This window comes from Toxotes jaculatrix, chromosome 5 (genome assembly GCF_017976425.1).
Source record: "Toxotes jaculatrix isolate fToxJac2 chromosome 5, fToxJac2.pri, whole genome shotgun sequence".
Classification (NCBI taxonomy): Eukaryota; Metazoa; Chordata; class Actinopteri; family Toxotidae; genus Toxotes; species Toxotes jaculatrix.
The window spans coordinates 10,415,678-10,435,248 of NC_054398.1; the positions used below are offsets into that span (position 1 = coordinate 10,415,678).

Genomic DNA, 19,571 nt, shown 5'->3' on the forward strand with positions numbered 1-19,571 from the left:
CTTGAATTTGACTATTTCCCTCAATTTCAGCATCCTGTAGCTTCAATAAAGCAGTAAAAATGCGTGTATATATATATATATATATATATATATATATATATATATATATATATATTTATATATTTATATATTTATTTATTTATTTATTTATTTATTTATTTATTTATTTATAAACAAGGACAGACAGGAAAAAATGTTTTATCTAATTTAGATGCTTCTGAAGAGGAGAGATCAAATGGTTGACTTTCTTTGAATTTTCTCACTACAAAATCAGAGCCAGTCCTGCTGCTTATTCAGAGGCCTGTTTTGTGTGATGCTTAAAAAAAAAAAAAAAAGAATTAATAGAACATTAGGAGTAAATGGATTTGAACTTGGATTTGTCCTTGCCCTTGGCAATAGTTCACCTGTTCCAAATGAACACTGCTCTCCCTCCCTCCCTCTCTCTCTCACGCTCTCTTTTATCTCCCCCAGAAATTAGATTCTCCAATTTGGCATCTAACACAACACCGTAATATATGGAAAGTTAATTTGAAAAACACCAGCTCTTCAAAAGTCATATAAAGTAATATAAAGAAGGAAGTAAAAGAAGTTAAAATAAAGGAGAAGAAGGAAAATTAGACAGAAGGCCTCTGGTTTTACAAGAGCAGAGTTTCAATATCCAGCACCTTTTTATTGGTTTTGAGTGTAGCAATGTCAGCCAAGCAACTTTCTGGGGAATGATACCGAGTAATTCAATTAAAATGCTGTGAGCAGAGATAGAAAGGGAATGACAGCCTTAAAGAACAGTGGAAGAGGGGATAGAAAGAGGGAGGAGGAGGAGGAGGAAGAAAAGGATGAGGTTGAGGAAGACAAGAAAAAGCAGGATGAATAAACCTAACAGCAGCAGCCAAGTCTTTTCATGCCTCTCCCGTCTGTTCCTCAGCCTCGGCTCCCTAAGACAGCTTTAATGTGTCTGCTGCTCTTGTAGATTTTATGAGGCGGGGAAAATGGATGTAGCTACTGCACACACGTACACAGTTGTGACTGGGCTGATGTTGGCGTGTTGCTCCCAGATATCGGACTCCCCTCTCTCCCTGTAGCTAGGAGAGAGGCACTACACAGAGCAGCTCCACAGGCAGGGTGTGCCCTGGACACACTGCGTGGGACAAAGTGAGTAAATAAAACATGAGAGCGGGGTAAATATGCTGACTACCTGCTGTCCTGCTCTGAAGCCACAACATGCTTCACATACCATTTCCAGCTCTCTGACAGTGAGTAACGCTAGCTGACTGGCTGAGTGACAGACAGCCATCTAGGCCCCTCATGTTACGTTACGCCTCCGGTCCTCCATTAATATGTATGCAGCCTCATCACTGTTTTTTTGCATTATATTCCATTCCCCTGTGGAGAATAGAGATATGAGTTTGGAGAGATTAAAATCCCCGCACCTGCGGCAAAGTACATAATTAAACAGGCTAGATTTAATAAGCAAACAGCAACTAAGGGTTAAATCTTTTCATCCACCCCTCACCTCTTTATAGACAGCAGCTCACACCTCTTCCTCTCTGAAGTCCTTTAGGATGTCAGTACCATGCAATTTAACCTCCTCCAACTTCCAACCCCTATCTCTTTCTCTCTTTGCCTTTGTTTCTCTCTCTCTCTCTCACACACACACATACACGCAAACTTTCCTCACCAGGAGCAGTCACTCTGATGGTTGCCTGTCATGCATAATAAGAAACGCTGACATTTGAGAGTGCAGAGAGGACGTGCCGACAAATCCACATAATGGTCTCTACCACAGTGCCCTATGAGTGAGCAGGTAAATGGCTTTCGCCAAACACACTGCACCACTACAATGGAGCAGCACAAGACTTAATGTCCAGGAAGTCCTTGGGGCAGCTTTGATATTTCATAATAGACATTACAGCCAGCCAAATTTACCTTCTACATTATGCCACTGGGCTTCAGTGACATCTCTGCAGGTCCTGAGCAATGCTGTGGCACTGCTCTCCGATGGGTTCAAACATAGCAATAGAAGCAGAGCATAAGGCAGAACAGGAGCTGCTGGGGTAGTTGAGAGAGCAGGTGCAGCCCCTGTCAACTGTAAATAGCTGAGAACATAGCCAAGACCTTGCTGTGCTTCCCTGATCCTGCCGCTCACTGTTACATCTCTTACTGCACAATACATAACTGTCTGTAGTCAGGTTTTATTTTCAGTGGAAGAACATGTCCCCACTATGGCATCTGTAATGGAAATATAGCCGCTGTTTTCAAGGTTGACTTGTCATGAAAATTCAGTCTGAGTAGCTTTTGTTTTGGTAGATGACTGTGGTGACTGTGTGCGGAACGCAGCCTTCTTTTTCACACTGGTGAAGGTTACACAAAATGGTTGAAATAAGGTCACTTCAACCGTTGCCTCAATAACAACCATCGGATGCTCCCGCACAACTGCCATCAGTATAAAACTGAGGTCAGCCTCGCTGGCGTGAATATAGAGGTGTGGATGTGAGTGGATTTAAGAAGTGAACAGAAAAAGTGAAATATCTGTACACTATAATACACTACAAACATTCCTGTAATAAACACTAACTTTGTGAATGTCAGCACTGATTCATCACTGGCGATTTTTGGATGTATTAAGCGTTGTAAGTAATAAGTGTTGTACTGGGCTACATTAAATTGAAAGGTGTTTTTAATATTCCGTACACCTCATTAATTTATATGGAGGAGTAAAAAATATTACAATCCCTTTGCAATTTAACACAGTGTGTAATACACCATATCCATCTAGACTGAATACAAGGATTTTTGTCAACTTACCAAGTTCAACAAGGGTTTAAAAATAGCTAGAGGCTATTCAGTATTAAACATTCCTCTCTATTTTATACATGACAATGCCTAAGACAGAGTCACATCCAAAAAAAAAACTTCTGACTTAGCACAGAAGTGCTGAGTCAAAAAAAGTGACATCAACTGAAGCCCAAAAATGACATGACTCAGTAATCACACAATGACGCCATCACTCCTACACTTCAAGCAGAGTTATACCCGCTGAAACCCAAGAGGCAAGATCTGTGATCTGTGAATGGGGTGGCGTGATAAATATATGGATTGAAATAATTGGCTCTCATGTTTACTACCCAGCGCCTTTATGACATAATCTCTTTCTAATCCCTCTTTATCTCATTCTAGACTGCTGTGTCTCCACTGCTGCAGTGTCTATACCGCTGCAGTGCTTACTGCGCCCACTGAATTAGAAATGAATAATGGTATTTTTTTTGTTTGTTTTTTTGCTCCGGTATGACTTCCCACGGTTTGAAACCAGGTTCAATCAAGGTTTGTTTTAAAACCTTGCCAGAGACCCACAAAAGCAAATAAGATGAAATAATCCTGTATTTGATAAAAAAATCCTTACGCTAATAAAATATATATATGTATATATTCTCCAAGTCTCTGGAACTCAACTGGAGAGATGAAACATTATTTACCCCGAAGTGTTCAACTGGGTTGAGAGTGAATGACTAGTGACTGCAAAGGCCATAGCATATGATTCACATCATTTTCATCCTCATCAAACTATTCAAGCTCCTGTCATCTGAGCCATCTTGATACAAAATCAGAATGAACTTCTCAACATTTTTATAGATGCCGCAGAGCATGATTGGATGTTAAGTGCTTAATTATACCATGCAGTGCACCTGTGTGGATGCCTCTGCATTCATTATGTTTCTCCATTCAAGTTTTTTCTTTAATTTGTCATCTGTCTGTGTATATATAGTATATAATATAACTATGTATACTACACATATATTTTATAACTATGGGTGATTAATGTAAGATAAAATACAGAAAGTGTATTAAGCTACTGCAGAGTATTTTTATCGTCACTGCCCCTACAACTGTCACCTGTTGAAAAAAATACTGGAAAAAAAAGATTGCAATGGACCAACTTTACAGTGTAAGCAAACATTCTGTTTTTATGTTATGTGCTATTTACAGCTATTACAACTACACCAAATATTTGCTCGTTCAGCTTTCTCTCAAATGCAAAATGTGAATTTAACATGTGGGCACAGCACTGCGAGATATCTTTGAAAGAAAATCGTGAGCAAATTTAGTCAAACCACATGGAACAATCACATAATGAACAGCAATACTGTATGCACACGCTGTCATTCCTTGCAAGGAGGTCACCCCCCTCCCCCCCTTTTTTTTATTACTGCGGACAAATTCTCATTTCATTGATAAGAGTTGGTTGGAGCTCATTACTAAATGAGAACAGCTGAGTGCAAATCATTTGGGAGTCACTATATAACTAATGTTAGAATTCGACTCTCAGTTCTGTATGCAGGAGTTTGCACTCACCTCTGGGTTGGTCCACTTGGTCTTGATCTTCTCAGCCATCTGTTGTGTACAGCCCAGCAGGTCGTAACCCTGCCTGCTCTACAGGTGGAGCAGACAAACAAACAGTGAACACAACAGAGGATTCTACACCAAGAGCACATAAAGCATAGCAGGTAAACAGAGATTCTTTCTGTGTGACTCAAACAAAAGTGGAAACACACAGTTTGTGAGTTATTAGCTGTTAATCATTAGAGGAGCGCCAAATTAACTTATGGTTCGCTTACTAGTTTATAACTCCATACAACTGGCAAAAACAAATAGTCATTTCCTTTAATTACTTTTGATCAAACATCTCAGTTTTGATAATGTGACAATATTTTCAGGATGATACTTTTAGAAGACACAAGGCAAGGTATGTTACATCGCTCACAGGTCACCAGTTAATCACTTTATCTCTGCACATATAAAGTTTGACATGTTACGTGCTCAGTGCAATGTACTGTACTTCAAGGGGAAATTGTATCACTAGTCCCAGAGGATTTGTTTCACATGAATACACTGACACATGAAGCAAGATAAAAGCTAAAGTAGGTTTAGAGTAAATAATGTGGCCTTGGGCTGCATGTGTGTGGGTGTGTGACCCCTTTGGTCTCTCATCAATCCATATGTGGCCGTAATGTAAGAGCAAAGCAGTGAAATGTGCCGCTCTATTTTTTGCGTGCCTGATGTGCAGCCACAAACATGTACAGGCGGAAAATCAGTCGGAAAATCATGAGGGTTATTACTACTGTAGTTAAATGAACAGGCTCTGCCTGATGATTTTCAAAGGAGGCTCTAGTTGAGATTTTCTGATTCAGTTTATTTTAGCGTTTCACAAACAGAACGCTTGACTGTTCAAAATATTAATCCAAAACTAAGTCCTGGTTTCTGATACTATCACAGCCCTGTTAATTGGTCCTCTGTGCAATTACACAGTCCGAATGTGTTCAGTGAGCTGATAACATCTGACTCTAAATGGTAGTATAATCATCACAGACACTATGCTCTGCAGAACTGAGCTCAAAGTGATGATGATGATGATGATGATGATGGAGTTATTCTCAAAAATCCAGCACAACATTAGCCCAGCTTCCTGGACCCACTGCAGTGCTGCATTGAACGACTAGTGACTCACTGGACCTATTACATACGCCTGAAGCAAAAAGCCATCTGGGAAGCAGAGGAAGGGTGAAGCCATAATTGGCGTCAAGCCAAACGGACTTTGGGGTATATTCATAATGTTTCATTTCCATTTCACAGTTTTAATTGAAATTATTTATATGGCTGTATTGTTTAATCAATTAATTAATGGTGCCGTGTGGATGCTCATGAGACACTGTTATGTTTAAAATATTACACAGAGCTCTTACAGAGTTGTGGTGAGTTGACTTTAAGAATACAGGGCCTACAGCTATTGGCATTCGACTTAATACTGAATTAGAAATGCAAACCAGATAGGTGACGCTCTGAATACATTATGTTATACATTACAGAGCTGCAGATGTGGAGCATGCCATCACTCTCAGATTAACTATCAGTAGAGGGCTTACAGTAAATCACAAAGCATCGGCCTACCGTATATAAACCTGTCATGTTCTGAGTGTGCAACTCACCTTCTGCCACACATATGCCTCATGCAGAGTAATGATCTCATGATCCTTGTGCTCACCCTGCACAGCACATACCACACAGATTATCTTCTCATCTGGTTTACAGTATAGGGAGCCTTCCTCCCCATGCTCCCTGCAACGCAGTCTCTCTACTGTCACGGTGTCCCTCTTCCCAGACTCTCCAGCAGCCATGGCCCCCTGCCCTGCTTCTGCACCCTCAGCTCCGTCACCCAGCTCAGCCGCCAGCGGCAAACCATTCTGGGCTCCCTCTCTTTCCTCTGCATCACCGTTCTCATCCCCATTAGCCACTGCCGCTCCAGGTGGTGCCATCTTCGGATTTGCGCCCATTCCAGCTGCCCTCTCCACACCAGCCTCATCGTCAGTTTCACCTCCAACTCTGGAGTCTCTATCGGTGCCAAGTCCGTTAGCTTGTGTCCCCTCATGGTTATAAGGCATTAGCGGATGATGTGTCCTGCTGGAGTGTTCCTCAGCATGGACTGGGCAGAAGGCAAAGCTGCAGACATGGCAAACTTGTGTGGCTAGTTGGGCCTCATCAGGCTCACACGCATCACATGACCCGTCCATCTGTGGCAGATCCTCTTGTTCCACCCCCATGGCTTCGTCCCGGGGTTCCCCTTTGTGGTCCATGGTGGCTGATGATAATTCTGGGGATCAGTGGAGTAAGTCTTACAGGAGACACACAGAGTAGAGGACAGGTTATTAATAGCTGTGACCTTCAGTGAACAACTCTCATATTTACACAGGGGAAGTCCAAGTTCCTCAGGACTAATCCCATCTGATATAATATTCCCACAACAGATGTATGGAGGGAGCCAAAGTCCACAGGAAACGACATCCAGAGGAACATTATCACACAAGTGACACAAAAAAAAAAACCAGCATCATGCTGCAATGGCAATAAACAGGAAGACCCCATCTGCAGTCATTGAACTGTCTTTGTATGCAAACACGCTCATTTTGTTTACTGACTCACAAACAGAAAGCGCTGAGTGTGTAACGCCTGTACCCTCAGCATGACCAAACGCACACACACACACACCCCTCACCTCTCTCTGTATGTCATCAGGCCCTGACCTTTTCATGTTTTGTTCTGGTTTTTTGTCTTTTCCCCTCTCACCCTCCTCCATTCAGTCCACTCTGCAGGAGTGAAGCTGAAAGAGACCGTGGTGCATGCCTTGTACACACACTCACACTTTTTTTTCTCCTCCGCCTCTCTTTCTCTTTCTCCTCGGAGCATTCCTCTCCTGAGCTCTGTTTGTGTACTTTTCCCAATGCTGACACAAACAACCGCTAGAAAAAGTGCTGTGATGCAGAGAAACCTCCCCCTCTTCCCCTCTTTCACCTCCCCTCTCTGCTATTCCTCTGTCTCTGACTCACACCTTCACACAGTGCCTCCTCACACAAACACCCTGGCATTTTCTCCCCATATCCTAACAGTTTGCAGCTCACTGCAGTGTGTACTTACTCGTCTGTGTCTTCCTCTCCCCCTCTGTTTTTCTTGCCTGTCTAGGTCTTGTTTTAAGATTCATGTAGATTCAGAGGATGTATTAGCTTGACGGCCAGCTTCCTTAGCAAAGCCGATGTGCTCTGAATTCGTTTATTGGTCTGTCGATTGTTAAACTTTCACTTAGCCGCAGAAGAGGGGCTCCAGCTCCGATCCGAAAGCATTTACTTCCTTATTTTCATCAGCTGCTGTCTGCTTTTTTTTTCTACTTCCTGCTTGTAGTCTCCCGTGTGTGCAAGATCGGCAGAGACACACAGAGGTTGGAGAGAGAAAACTCGTTTAACAAGCACAACAAAGAGTGAAACTCCGAACAGGAGCAAAGGTAAAGAATAAGCACCCACACAGTTGTAAACTTAACGTGAATAAATATGTCAGGAGCTAGCGTTACGTATTTGTAATTTGAATTTAATTGTAACGCTGTATTTGTTAAACGATCCCCGCCTGTGCAAATTATGTAATAGATTCACTCAGTGTAACGAGAGGTCACGGTTTTTAAGCTAACGTTAGTGAAACGACTTCCTGCAGAGGCTACAAATCAAAGCAAACAGCGCCTAACGAAACCTGTTCAAGAGCATTTCCCCTCCAGTTACAGCTGTTCAATTGCTTTAATTTTATCTGCCATAGAGAGAGAGAGAGAGAGAGAGATACAAAGCCCGCCAAAAACTATATGAGGTTAGATTAAGTCCAAGCCTGACATAATTTTCCAAGCAGTGGAATTGATGATTAACTTCACTGGACCCTTAGCTAATCCACAGCTGAGCCACATCCATCTAAAACACAAGTCATGGTAGTGTGACAACACTGTAGCCTGTACAGTTTCAAAAAACAAAAATCCTTAATAACTATACTTCATTCAGTTTACAATATAAATCGTTCTTTCTTTTTGTTTCTTTTGTTTATTTATTTTTATGTTTATTTTGATCTTCCTTTCCTTGATATAAGCAAAGACGTACCTGGAAACAATAAACATTCCGGTTATGCCCCCCCCCCAAACTTTATTGAATCAATTCAAAATACAGTGATAATAACAGAACATAAAAGTGCACAACAGGAAAATAATATTGCAAATAAACAAAAGTAAACAAAAAATAATTTTAGATAAACAGGCAAAAAAACACAATATGGCTTTATATGAAAGATAATGTATAATAATAATTTTTATTTATAGAACTCTTTTAAGGGTACTGAAAGATACAATACTATAAAACACATGCCATTCATCACGCATTAAAAGCAGCTCTGAAAAGGTGAGTTTTCAGTGGTGATTTGAACATGGACAGATGGGCATGGACAGTGTCGGGCGTGTTTAGGGAGAGAGTTTCAGAGGGAGGGGGCAGCTGTGGGTAATCCTCTGTCGCTCCATGTCTGGTGCTTGGTCCTGAGTAGTGTAGACAGTAGTTAATATCAGAGGGTTGGAGGATGAAGGAAGAACTGTGGTGATAGGACAAGTCAGTGAGGTCGGAGGGGGCCTTGTTACGATGGGCTTTGTGAGTGAAGAGAAGGACTTTGAGATGGATCTGTTGTGGGACAGGAAGCCTGTTAAGCTTCTGGAGGACAGGTGGAGGGGTGATGTGGTCACGGGAGCGAGTGAGCAGGCATGCAGCAGGAGTTTGTTTGTGATGTACCATAAAGACTGCTGTTGCAGTTGTAAATTCTGGCTGCAGAGAAGGAGAGTGATGAATGGAGACGAGCTGAAGGCAGTGGGAAAAGGCAGTTCTGGTGATTTGATTGACGTGGTGTTTGAAGGAGAGGTTGCTGTCAAAGTTGACTCAGAAGTTGCAGATGTGTGTGTGTGTGTGTGGAGGAGAGTAGAGTGAGTTGCCGTGGTGATGGATTTGGTGGAATTAGACGTCGTTGTCTTAGCAGTTGAGGTGGAAAGCATGATGACGTATGATGTTACCAAAGAGGAACATGTAGAGGATGAATAGAAGAGGACCAAGCACTGAATCCTGGGGGACACCTTGGGAAAGAGGAACAATGGAGGAGGTGCAGTTGCTGATGTTAATGAACGGCTGTCCGTTTGTGAGATATGACCTTAACCAGGAGAGGGCAGTACCAATGATGCTGAGGGAGCATTCAAGGTGGGAGAGAAGGATGGTGTGGTTGATGGTGATTTGAAACTTCTCACAAAATGCTGTCCTATTTACCCAGTGAGCATTTAAACGGTGTTAAACAGTGTTATTGATCATACATAAATTTATAAGATATTACTGCAAGACCAAACTAAGATCTATTTAATTTGGTGAATACAGGAAACGGCTCAGCTGGAAGAATAAGCATATTGTGAATTTTAATACTAGTGTTAATGGGGAGTTTCTAATTATAATGTCTACTTTCCCCTTCTGTTCACATCCTTACTCTCCATAAACTAGCACTGAGAGACAATGGAGCAGGATTAGAGGTCTGGAGAGAGAGACAGAGAGATGAGGAAAAACAAGCTGTTCTCTGTAGAGAGATCTAAAGAGGCTATTGAGCTGGGCTTCACACAAGCAGTATTTGGCAAATAATTGTTGACTGTTACTCTGATTTGAATGGCACGCCATAAATAACCATGAACCATGTTCCAAATAAGCCTCCAGCATCCACTTGCTATGGATCACCATGCTGTCTTTGCCAAAGTTTTTGAGCTGTTTTGAAGTGGATTACTCTTATAGAAATATTGCCACCAAACACAATTTATTGCAGAACTATAAACAGAGAACACCACTCAATGAAAATATATTTCACTGGCAAAAGGAAATTTGCCTTGGCTTGAGACTTGCTTATGCCATACTGATGTAACGATTCGAGCCGAAAGTGTGTTTCCAGAGGGCAGTTAATCGTAACAGATGTACGATTCTGATTAGAGTTGTAGTTAGGATTGAGAGCACAAACTGTTTGGCCACACACATCAAAGCAAGATCGAATCCGGCCATATATTATCTTATACTATCGAACCGCATTTCACGGCCGGTGTGAAGTTAAATGGTCACCTGACTTTGTTTTAAAAGCTTTCACTGCATTCAGCTCTGCTGAACAGCAAGAGACAGCATAATCTTGCACTCTGCATAAAACTGAAAACAGTTAAAAGGCTCATTGACTTGCAGTTCATTAGAATAAGCACTCAATATCAATACAATATGTGGCTACTGATAGCAACTTAGATTTATTCTTTCTCTACCCAGGGATTGTAGAGAAACAAAATGTGACAAGCAATAGGAGCTAAATTTGTTTACCCAAATTGTGTTTCTACAGCTCAGAAAAGCCTGTGCATGGAAGCTGGCAACACAAAGAACATCAAGCTCTCAGAAATGCCAGCCAAGAGTGAAGGGGGGGGGGGGGGGGGGCTTTGGCAGATGAGCACAGTAGACAGAAAACACTTACCTAATGCCTTGGTTTTAACATTGTTTTATTGGCATGAGGTCAGTTGTTGGTCTCAAGATGAAATGTCCTTCAGTGCAACAGCACCAGTCTGTCAGAAGATCACTTCTTGGAGTGAGTTAGCATCTCTGCCCCCCCACCCCACCCCCAACTCTCTCCCACTTTATCTGTTGATATTTTATTCTGTCTCCCAGCTCCTTATTTGCCCTCTGGATCATTCTCTGGATGCTTTTGACTTTTCCACCACTCTTTCACTTGTCAACTTATCATGGCTGTGCAACATAAAACAGAATCAATATGCTGTTTTGCGAGGTTGTTTATGGATTTCTGAAGCCCGTCTCATGAAGCAGGATAGCTAAACTTTGCTGAATGAGACCTTAAACCCCTTCAAACCTGATCTGCAACATGGGCTCAAGTAAAAAGTGAGAGAGAGGCGTTGGAGTTTGCAGTTATTCAGCTAAATTAGTAATGCTGGTTTGTGAGATAGGCCCTTGGTGTTGCACATGCTCAGTAATAGTTTCTTCTGTGTGTGTGTGTGTGTGTGTGTGTGTGTGTGTTTTTTTTTTTCAGGGCAAGTTAGTGGAAGGACAGCTGTCATGATTGATCAGAGGCAGTAAAGAGTGAGATGCAGGTGAGGGAAATAGAAAAAAAAATATAGAAGGACATGTGAAGGACATGGATAAAGAGTTGCATTTCAAAACTGTTGTCATCCAAATCATTGTAAAATCGCGATTTTTTATTCTTACTCCAAGAATGCAAATATGTCCTCAATGCACATTCAATACGCAAACGTACTTCAATCTGAAAAAGAAAAAAACATGTTACGTTATTATTATCATTATTATTGTTTTTATTACATGAACTAATTGCAACTTTTTCTAATGCCAGTCAAGATACACCTAGTAACCAGTATGCCAGTTTAAAACTAATTCAATCTACCGCAACAGTCTTGCAAATAATATCCCCTTCAAGAATGTTATAATGTTCTGGTTAAACTGTTTTGAAGAGGTCACAGCTCAGCTATATGATTATTTTAGAGACTTTGGTTTTTGATTCTGTTGTGTTTTGCACAATGCTGAGAGTTGTTGCCACAATATTAATCTACCCTCTGTTATAATGTGATGGACGTTCTGTTGAATTTTCTATAAATGTGTCGTGGTTTAACTTATCTCCTGCCAAATATGGTATGTAGTCAAATTACTTTAGTAAACAGCATAACAGCACTATGTTTTCACATTTTTTCATACATACATCCAGAATGCATTGTCATATGTGTCACGCAAAGCACCAATTCTATACTGACTACTGCTAAAGGCATATGTAGACTAATCTCTCTTTCTCTGTCTCGCTGCCTTCTTCTTCTTCTTCTTCTCTCTCTTCCACCTTCTTGTCTCTCTCTTTCATCGAGTAGGAGAAAAGCATATTCTGAGTGCTCCCTCATGAAAACAGAAATACTCAAGTTAGCGAGAGAAGGTGGTGGCTGAGAAGAATGCCACTTCCCACAGTACTCATGGTGTGAATCTGAGTTTAGGTTTGAAAAATGTAACTGTGTGTGGTTTCACACTCTTGTGTTTCACACAAATTTGTTGAAATGTACACCTTTGGGGTGAAGAACAGTTTTTTTTTCTGATTTAAAGGAATTTTGTAGGTTATTCCCTCTTCAAGCGGCTACAGATGGCATTGTGGGTCTGGGGTTAGCGTGTTAATGTAGTCAGAGTCCCCTCATAAGGCTGAAACTGGGCTAGTATGTGTCTTTGAGCATTCATTACCAAAATTCTGACACAGGGAGAAATATAGCCCTTCACAGATAATGGTTTTACATTAGTCACAATCTTCTCTTAACCTCTCTAAGGCTATTATGAGTTACAAAATCTCTTCATGGCCCCGTCGTCCATTCCCTAGAAACACAGAATCAATATCCAGCTTTGAGGCTGCAGCTTTTCATCAATACGTCATTTAATCAATAATCCCACGAGAGTACTGCCTCACGTCTCTTTTTATAAGCTCAGGTTCTACCTCGGACTGGATTGCTAGAATGACTGTTTAGAGTAAACCTGTGGGTTATCTGAACCAAACTAATGAACTGAACTGAAATACGCTTTGGATTTGTTTGTATTAACAATGAAAATAAGGATTTAAGTAATAGAATTATTTAAGTAATAGAATCTCAGAGAAAAGAGTTTTGCAGACATGTTAGCAGGCTACGTCTCACATTCTTTTTTTCCCATTACCTTTTTGATACAGTATGTCTCTTGAAGAACAATGCACTCAAGTACGTCTCATGTCTCAGTGAAGTGAAACTCCTAGCTATGCAGCTCTTCTTAGACACTGAAGCATCATATCAGATGGACAGACAGACATGAAGTGGGACCAGATGAATCAGTAAAGCACCATCGCTGCCTTGGCACACACACTCCTAGCCCTGTGTGATCCAAACACTGCTCTTATCAGCCTCTTACACACACTATGTGAACACTGTTACTGTCTTACACCACTAGTCGTAGGGCAGCGATGTGCAACCAGCAGTTTCCTGCAGGGCTTGCGGTCCACTTCTGCTCAGAGCTGCAGAAATAGGGCGTCAGGGGATGATGGTAATAACGCACAGAATCAAACATCTCAACAGCTCAGCTAATATGACAACTTTGATTTCTCACTGCACAGTTCAGTGTGTGGAAGCAATTAAGCTTAGGCTTGTATTCCTGCAGCATTTTGAAATGTATCATATATCAGTAGTCCTTTCATTCATTGGTTACACATGGGAGAGAATTTCAGGCAGTATGGATGGATTAGTTGTTTTTTTTTTTTTTTTTAATTTATTTATTTGTTTTGAACATATAGCTTAGCTTGAGCAACAGTTGGGAAGTAAAAAGAGCCCGGGAACAACAAAGCACATCTGCACCTCATTATTCTCTCCTTTTATGAGAGAGGCTGAGTTATTTATTTATGTTTTGTACAATTTAAATGGTATGAATAAATAAATCATTACCACATAACACATGTTTCCAGACAAGAGAAAGTGACATTTCCTGCTTTATACCAAACATCAATAGTATAGTTTTACAATGAGAAACAGAAGCGGCCTTTTCATTATTTCACAATATTCCAAAGACAAATATGGTTTTCTTAAACCTTAACTCATCACTCAGATCATACTATAAAGGACAATATAAGCAAAAAGGCATGCTTATTTCAATTTGTATTAAGCCATGTAAAGTAATAGGCAAAACCGGTTCTAGCCGACAGTACCAACATAATACCGTATGCCTTATAACCTTAGTGATATCATATATTCTAGTTTTTGTATATTCATTTCAAGTTTGACACAGCATATTGTGTCTGCCTTAATCTCAGTGTCCACCCTATCAAAGCACTGAACCTTTAGACCTTAGCTTGTGTCAACTGTGTGTGATAAATACCAAACTGCAACTCTTAGAATAGCTAAACTACAACTACAACTAGGTTTATGTGACATTTTTATGTTTATTTCATGTTACCTGGTTCAGACAGAATGTTTCACGTTTATTTTATTAATTAGACTGTGTGCTCACTTGAAAAGATATTGGATTTATGTTTAATTTAGAAATCATCATGTCATCATAGAACAAACACCTACGGGGCTTGCTGGTTAGATGCTGTATGTAAATTCATATTGTTTCTATTCATTAGTAGTAGTAGTTTGTAGGGATTGTTTATTTATTCTGTCATCGACTCTGCAACACAATGAACTGTGGAAATGTGAGAACAGACATTGGGACTGGACCTCAATGAGAGAGGTCTGTTGGATGACAGTAGGAAATTAAACTCAATCCACAATCTTGGAAAGATGATCTCTGTATAGCTTTTATCTCAGGAAGTGACCATCCTTGAACTTACTGTTGGATTTCTGCCCAAAAGAGAGATTTTGGTAATGGACTGTGAGAATAGAGTCAGGTGATGTCTCTTTTTAAGTCAAATTGACTGTTTCTGGACTGAAACGCAGATAGTTAACATGGTTAGCTGGGTTTTCTGTGCATAATGACGCATGATTCGGCCTCCAACAAAAGTCACAAAAATAGTACAGAGCACAGGTGCTCATAGTGTAAGCAGGCAGACCTTACAAAATGAGTTATGATGTGGTGCACTTCTGGATTGCCTGTGACTCTGCTTTTACTGCATGGATACAAAACCAAATGCCATATCACTGAGGCGAGGAGAAAGAAACACCTCAGGAAATGTTGCTTTATTAGTACAAAGCTGCACACAGTGCAATGCCCCTGCATAAAAATAAAACCCTTTGTGCTGTCATGTTTAATCTTTGTTTAGTTAGTAACTAAATGTTACAACAGAATTAACTCTTGTCACATGGGAATGTTCTTAAATAAGTTATCTAATATGTCTAGACTTTTTTGTCTCAGGTTAACAGAAGATTCTCTGTCTCATAAAATAGGCCTGCCCTAATCTGCTTAAGATCTGTTGGATACACATTGATACTCTCTGTCTTTCTCTCAGACGAAGAAAAAAGTGAGTCATTCACAATGGGAGGTTTGTCTATGGTTGTTGATGTCTTGGCTTTACTCATGACATGGCCCGTTTTTTCTGCTACATCTGTGCTTCATCAATGGCAAACAAGTGTGTACTTGCCACTGAGTCACACTCTGCAGAGTAGAGAACACACTACTTAAATATTTAGATCACTGACATCCAAAACTTTGAAATATATATATATATATATATATATATATATATAAAAAACATGGCTGCAAAGTCAAATAAACATCAAATATAGCTTGCACAACACACAATGCTGAGATTAACAGCCTTTTTCAACAGTCATGCGTGCTTGGCCACAGCTGGACCACTAACTTCCATGACATCATCGCTGAGGAAACAGAGCAGATCATTGGCACTATATAACAATGACATTCAGTGTTTTCCTCTGTCATCCCTCCCAGCAGGCCCCTAAACGTGGGCGCCGGGTCACAATGCTCCTCTGTGCCCCCTGACGTATGGCATCCTGGCACCGACGTGGCCCTGGAAAGTTCTCCGTGCCAAAAGCCTTCCAACCTTTCAAACCCCCGGATGGCGTCCTCTGTGGCTCGTACTTGATTGTCGGGGACTCGGCTTACAAAACGCTGAAAGAGCGACCGCTCCAAGGTGAGTGTGTTCAGTGAGAAAGGCAGAGCATATGTGAAAAAGAAAGAGACACCTTTGAATAGTTACAAGATTGGCTGCCAAGCCAATCACGCTTTCACAGTTTGGAGTGTTCCGATGATGATTTAAGGGTTTCCACACGCTTCCTTTTGGGAAAAGAAATAGGAAAGCACATTCCTCAAAGAAACCTGACAACTGGTCTTTAAAGCAAAGCCTTTCACATCACAAACCTCTTATTATCTTTTCATGTTGATGCTGACCTTCTACGTCGTTTTATTTGTGTCCTCTGATGAGAGTGTAGCATTAATCTTGAGGTAACACCGCAGCTGTCAAAAGGTGGAAACATGAACCTCATTTCTTTCCTTGTCAGAGTAGAAAATTGGGGGAAGGGGCAAGATGAGGGAATGAGACTGCATTTGGCTCAATCGCTGAGGTAATTGCAGATTTAAAGGCAAAAAGGAATCACACAATGTTCACTCAAACAGCAACGCCCGAGGCCTACAAAATGGAGAAGAGTCTTTTGTGTGCCTGCATTGCTGGTGTGACTGACGGAGTGGCGAGAAAGAAGAAGAAAGAGAGACAGGAAAGAAGAGTGAGATAAAGGAAAGAGCAGGTTAGGGGGAGGATAGAGGCAGAGAATATTTTTCTCAAAAGGAGAAGGGGGGGTAATGTGGAGGGGAGAGCAAAACTGAATGAAAGGATGAAGATTGAATTTCGTCTTCACGGGAGAGAACACTGCCTGCGAGCAAACAAAAGGATGAAAAGTTGACCTGCCGCTGTTCTCTGACTGACGGTTGGACAGTCCCCCATCTTCCTGATTGCAGCCCCTCCTTTTTACTCCCTGTATTGCCTCGAGTCTTCCACTGCCAGTGTCCAACATCGACTCCTAAAACAATTATTGGACTGCCAGAGGGTGGGCATAGCGTCGAGTCAGCAAACAAATGTGGAAGACTACCTGTCACAGAGCGTGGAGACAGCTGAGGGGAAGGATATAGGATGAAAATAAAAAGGACGGGAAGCAGAGAGAATGGATGAATCGTTTTAAAAATGGAAATCTAATGACAATTAAGCTCCTTATTAATTTGGCTGACACTGGGACTGTGTGTGTGTGTGTGTGTGTGTGTGTGCGCGCCTGCACACTTGTGCTTGTACATTCTGTTTGTCCCCTGTTTTTGAGCGAGTACAACACTTGTCACAGTAAAAGCAGATTATGAGATTAAGTGGTGTGCTTCTGGGGAAATAAATAAAAAACTGCGAGATGAATGAATACAGTGAGTACAATGAACGCTGGAAGGAACTCATTCTTAATTGAACTTTTGTGTGAAGTGTGTATATGTGGGGGACTGTAGGTACAAATGTATGAATGGGGTGTGTTGTTTGGATATGTATTTCTGCGTAATATGCTGCAGCATGTTGCAACATGTGATACAGAGGGGGCAGAGGGGTTACTGTCACTTTGTAATGGCTTTACTGAGAGTAGGAAAATGAATCGCTAAATCAGTAGGATTGATAATCGGCTCTGGGTGGGAAGTAACCTGCAGAGAATCACAATGACTTTGCTTTTATCTACTGTGCTTACAGAATTGCCTGTCCTGCTCGAGATTGCCTTGCAAGCACACCACGTAATCCCATGGGATTAAATTGTTTTTACGTGGAACATGTGTAGCACTGCAGCCAAAGCATTTGTAAACCATGGTAAATATGAAATCAGGGCTTTGATGTTAACCACTGCAGGGCCAACCATCTGCCTTTTTCCTACTTCCTTCATTTCTATCTCTCTCTTCCCCTCCTCTCCCTGTTCCTCTTGTGTGTTTAGAAATAGGATCTTATAGCCTAAATTGAAAGTGGGACTGCTCCACAACACTCAACACATGGCAGCAGATGTGTGGCAGTATGTGAGAAGGGGGCAGGGCAAAAGGAAAATGAGACAAAGCAAGGGAGAGACTTAAGGAAAGTGACAGAGAAAGAAAAAGGGAATAGTAGGAGGGGGAAAGAGAAAGATGACAAAGGTAAAGGGAGAGAGAGAGAGGGAATAAAAAGACAGGAGTACAGAGGAGGAAGAAAGATGGCAGAGAAGGGTGAGGAAAGAGGAATGGAGAGGAGTTTAGAGGCTCTCAAACACTTTGCACTCCCAGCACAGCAGATGCCACATTCTGTCTGGCACAGTGATCTGTGGGCCTGCTCTATTTATACCCTCAGTGTGTCACTTCAGGGCCAGCACAACACTCACTACGTGCACGCACACACATCTAGCATCAAGCTTTTGCAGAAGCTCTTGTGCAATGACTGAAATGAGGCAGGTTAGAGAGGCTTCCTGCAAGGAGCAACGATGGAAAACAGTGTGAGGGCATATACACAGAGAGAAAATGGGAACAGGATATATACATTCACTGCAGCACTTCATTGTGTTCTAAATTTAATTTTAAATGGATACAATTGTCAGTGATAAACTGCTCAAGGTAGTAATAAAAAAAAAAAAAAAGTTTAGTTACCAAAATCATGTAAATAAAACAGACCTTTTTAAGGGATTAAAACAATGGTTTAACTTACAGCTTTCCTATAGCAATGGAAGTAAATGCAGCCTTGAAAGTTAATGCAAACAGTTCCTACAGGTGCCCCAATCTTTACTGATAACTTACAAACCCTCTGTCTGTACAAAGAGTTGGAACAAACTGTTTCTACACCCTCTGATACATTATTAGGACAATACTGAACTGCAGGAAGTAGTATATTGCTGTATATTGCTGTCAGAATGGTGAGAAAAAAGGCAAGTAACAAAGGAGGACAGGCTGGTTGGTCAGGGGTTCATCCTACAGCAAGATAATGACCCAAAACATTAGAAGAAAAGAACTAGACAGTGGCTTCAAATGATGGAAGACCAGTTCTGTCCAGAAGGACTGGAGAGAAGGAGAAAGCGTATCAAACTACAAGTGCAACACATTCGCAGGAACTTCTGTAACAGTGTTAGAACAAACTTTCTGAACAAATTTTTGATTTCCACTGTAGAAAGAACTGCACAAGTGCGTTCAACTGCTGGATGAGACAAAAATATATGTTAAATTTAGTACAAGAAAAAGATTCCATGATTCCTTGTTTTTGAATTCAATGGTTAAATAAATTCAACAAATTAACTAAATAAATAAACAACAAAAAATAGAAATAAATATATACATAGGTTCTCTGAAACCTGTATGCAAGAGAAGATAAAGATGCAGATTGTGCTTTTCAGTGATGCCTGGCTGGTTTTTAGTTGGCAGGCCAGACCATGAGAAAGGGGAGAGTGAACAAACAGTGGTCTGATTAAGCAGCGGGAGGACCTGAGCCTTTTGGATTGCAATTGCCCTGGTTACTGGGTATAACAGCCACAAGTTACATCAGCTTTCCACCTTCACAATGAGTAGAGTTGGGAAACTAAAAGAGGAAAATCTTAGTCAGTGTTGAAACAGTAAAGGAAGGGCGGAGGGGATGAGAAAAGGAAATAAAAGAGAGGCGGTTTGGACATTTAAAGCTGCAGCAACAATTCTGTATATCCCCTGTTCAATAAAAGTAAGTAGTGAATTTCTGGTACTACAGTGTGAAGA

General features: G+C 41.0%; 2 protein-coding genes across 2 annotated transcripts in view; one reads left to right on the forward strand and one right to left on the reverse strand.

The window, feature by feature from the left end:
- Window positions 1–7,676, reverse strand: part of trim44 (tripartite motif containing 44) — a 42,686-nt gene extending 35,010 nt beyond the window's left edge. Inside the window, exons 1-3 of the mRNA XM_041039079.1 lie at window positions 7,462–7,676; window positions 5,979–6,661; window positions 4,348–4,425 (exon numbers count right to left, since the gene is read on the reverse strand). Of these exons, the coding sequence (XP_040895013.1) occupies window positions 4,348–4,425; window positions 5,979–6,623 (723 nt within the window). The 5' untranslated portion in view covers window positions 6,624–6,661; window positions 7,462–7,676. The remainder of the gene's footprint in view (window positions 1–4,347; window positions 4,426–5,978; window positions 6,662–7,461) is intronic.
- An 8,214-nt stretch (window positions 7,677–15,890) lies between these two features.
- The window catches only part of pamr1 (peptidase domain containing associated with muscle regeneration 1), a 53,838-nt gene continuing 50,157 nt past the window's right edge, over window positions 15,891–19,571 (forward strand). The window contains exon 1 of the mRNA XM_041038390.1: window positions 15,891–15,993. The gene's annotated coding sequence lies outside the window, so the exon portion shown is untranslated. The remainder of the gene's footprint in view (window positions 15,994–19,571) is intronic.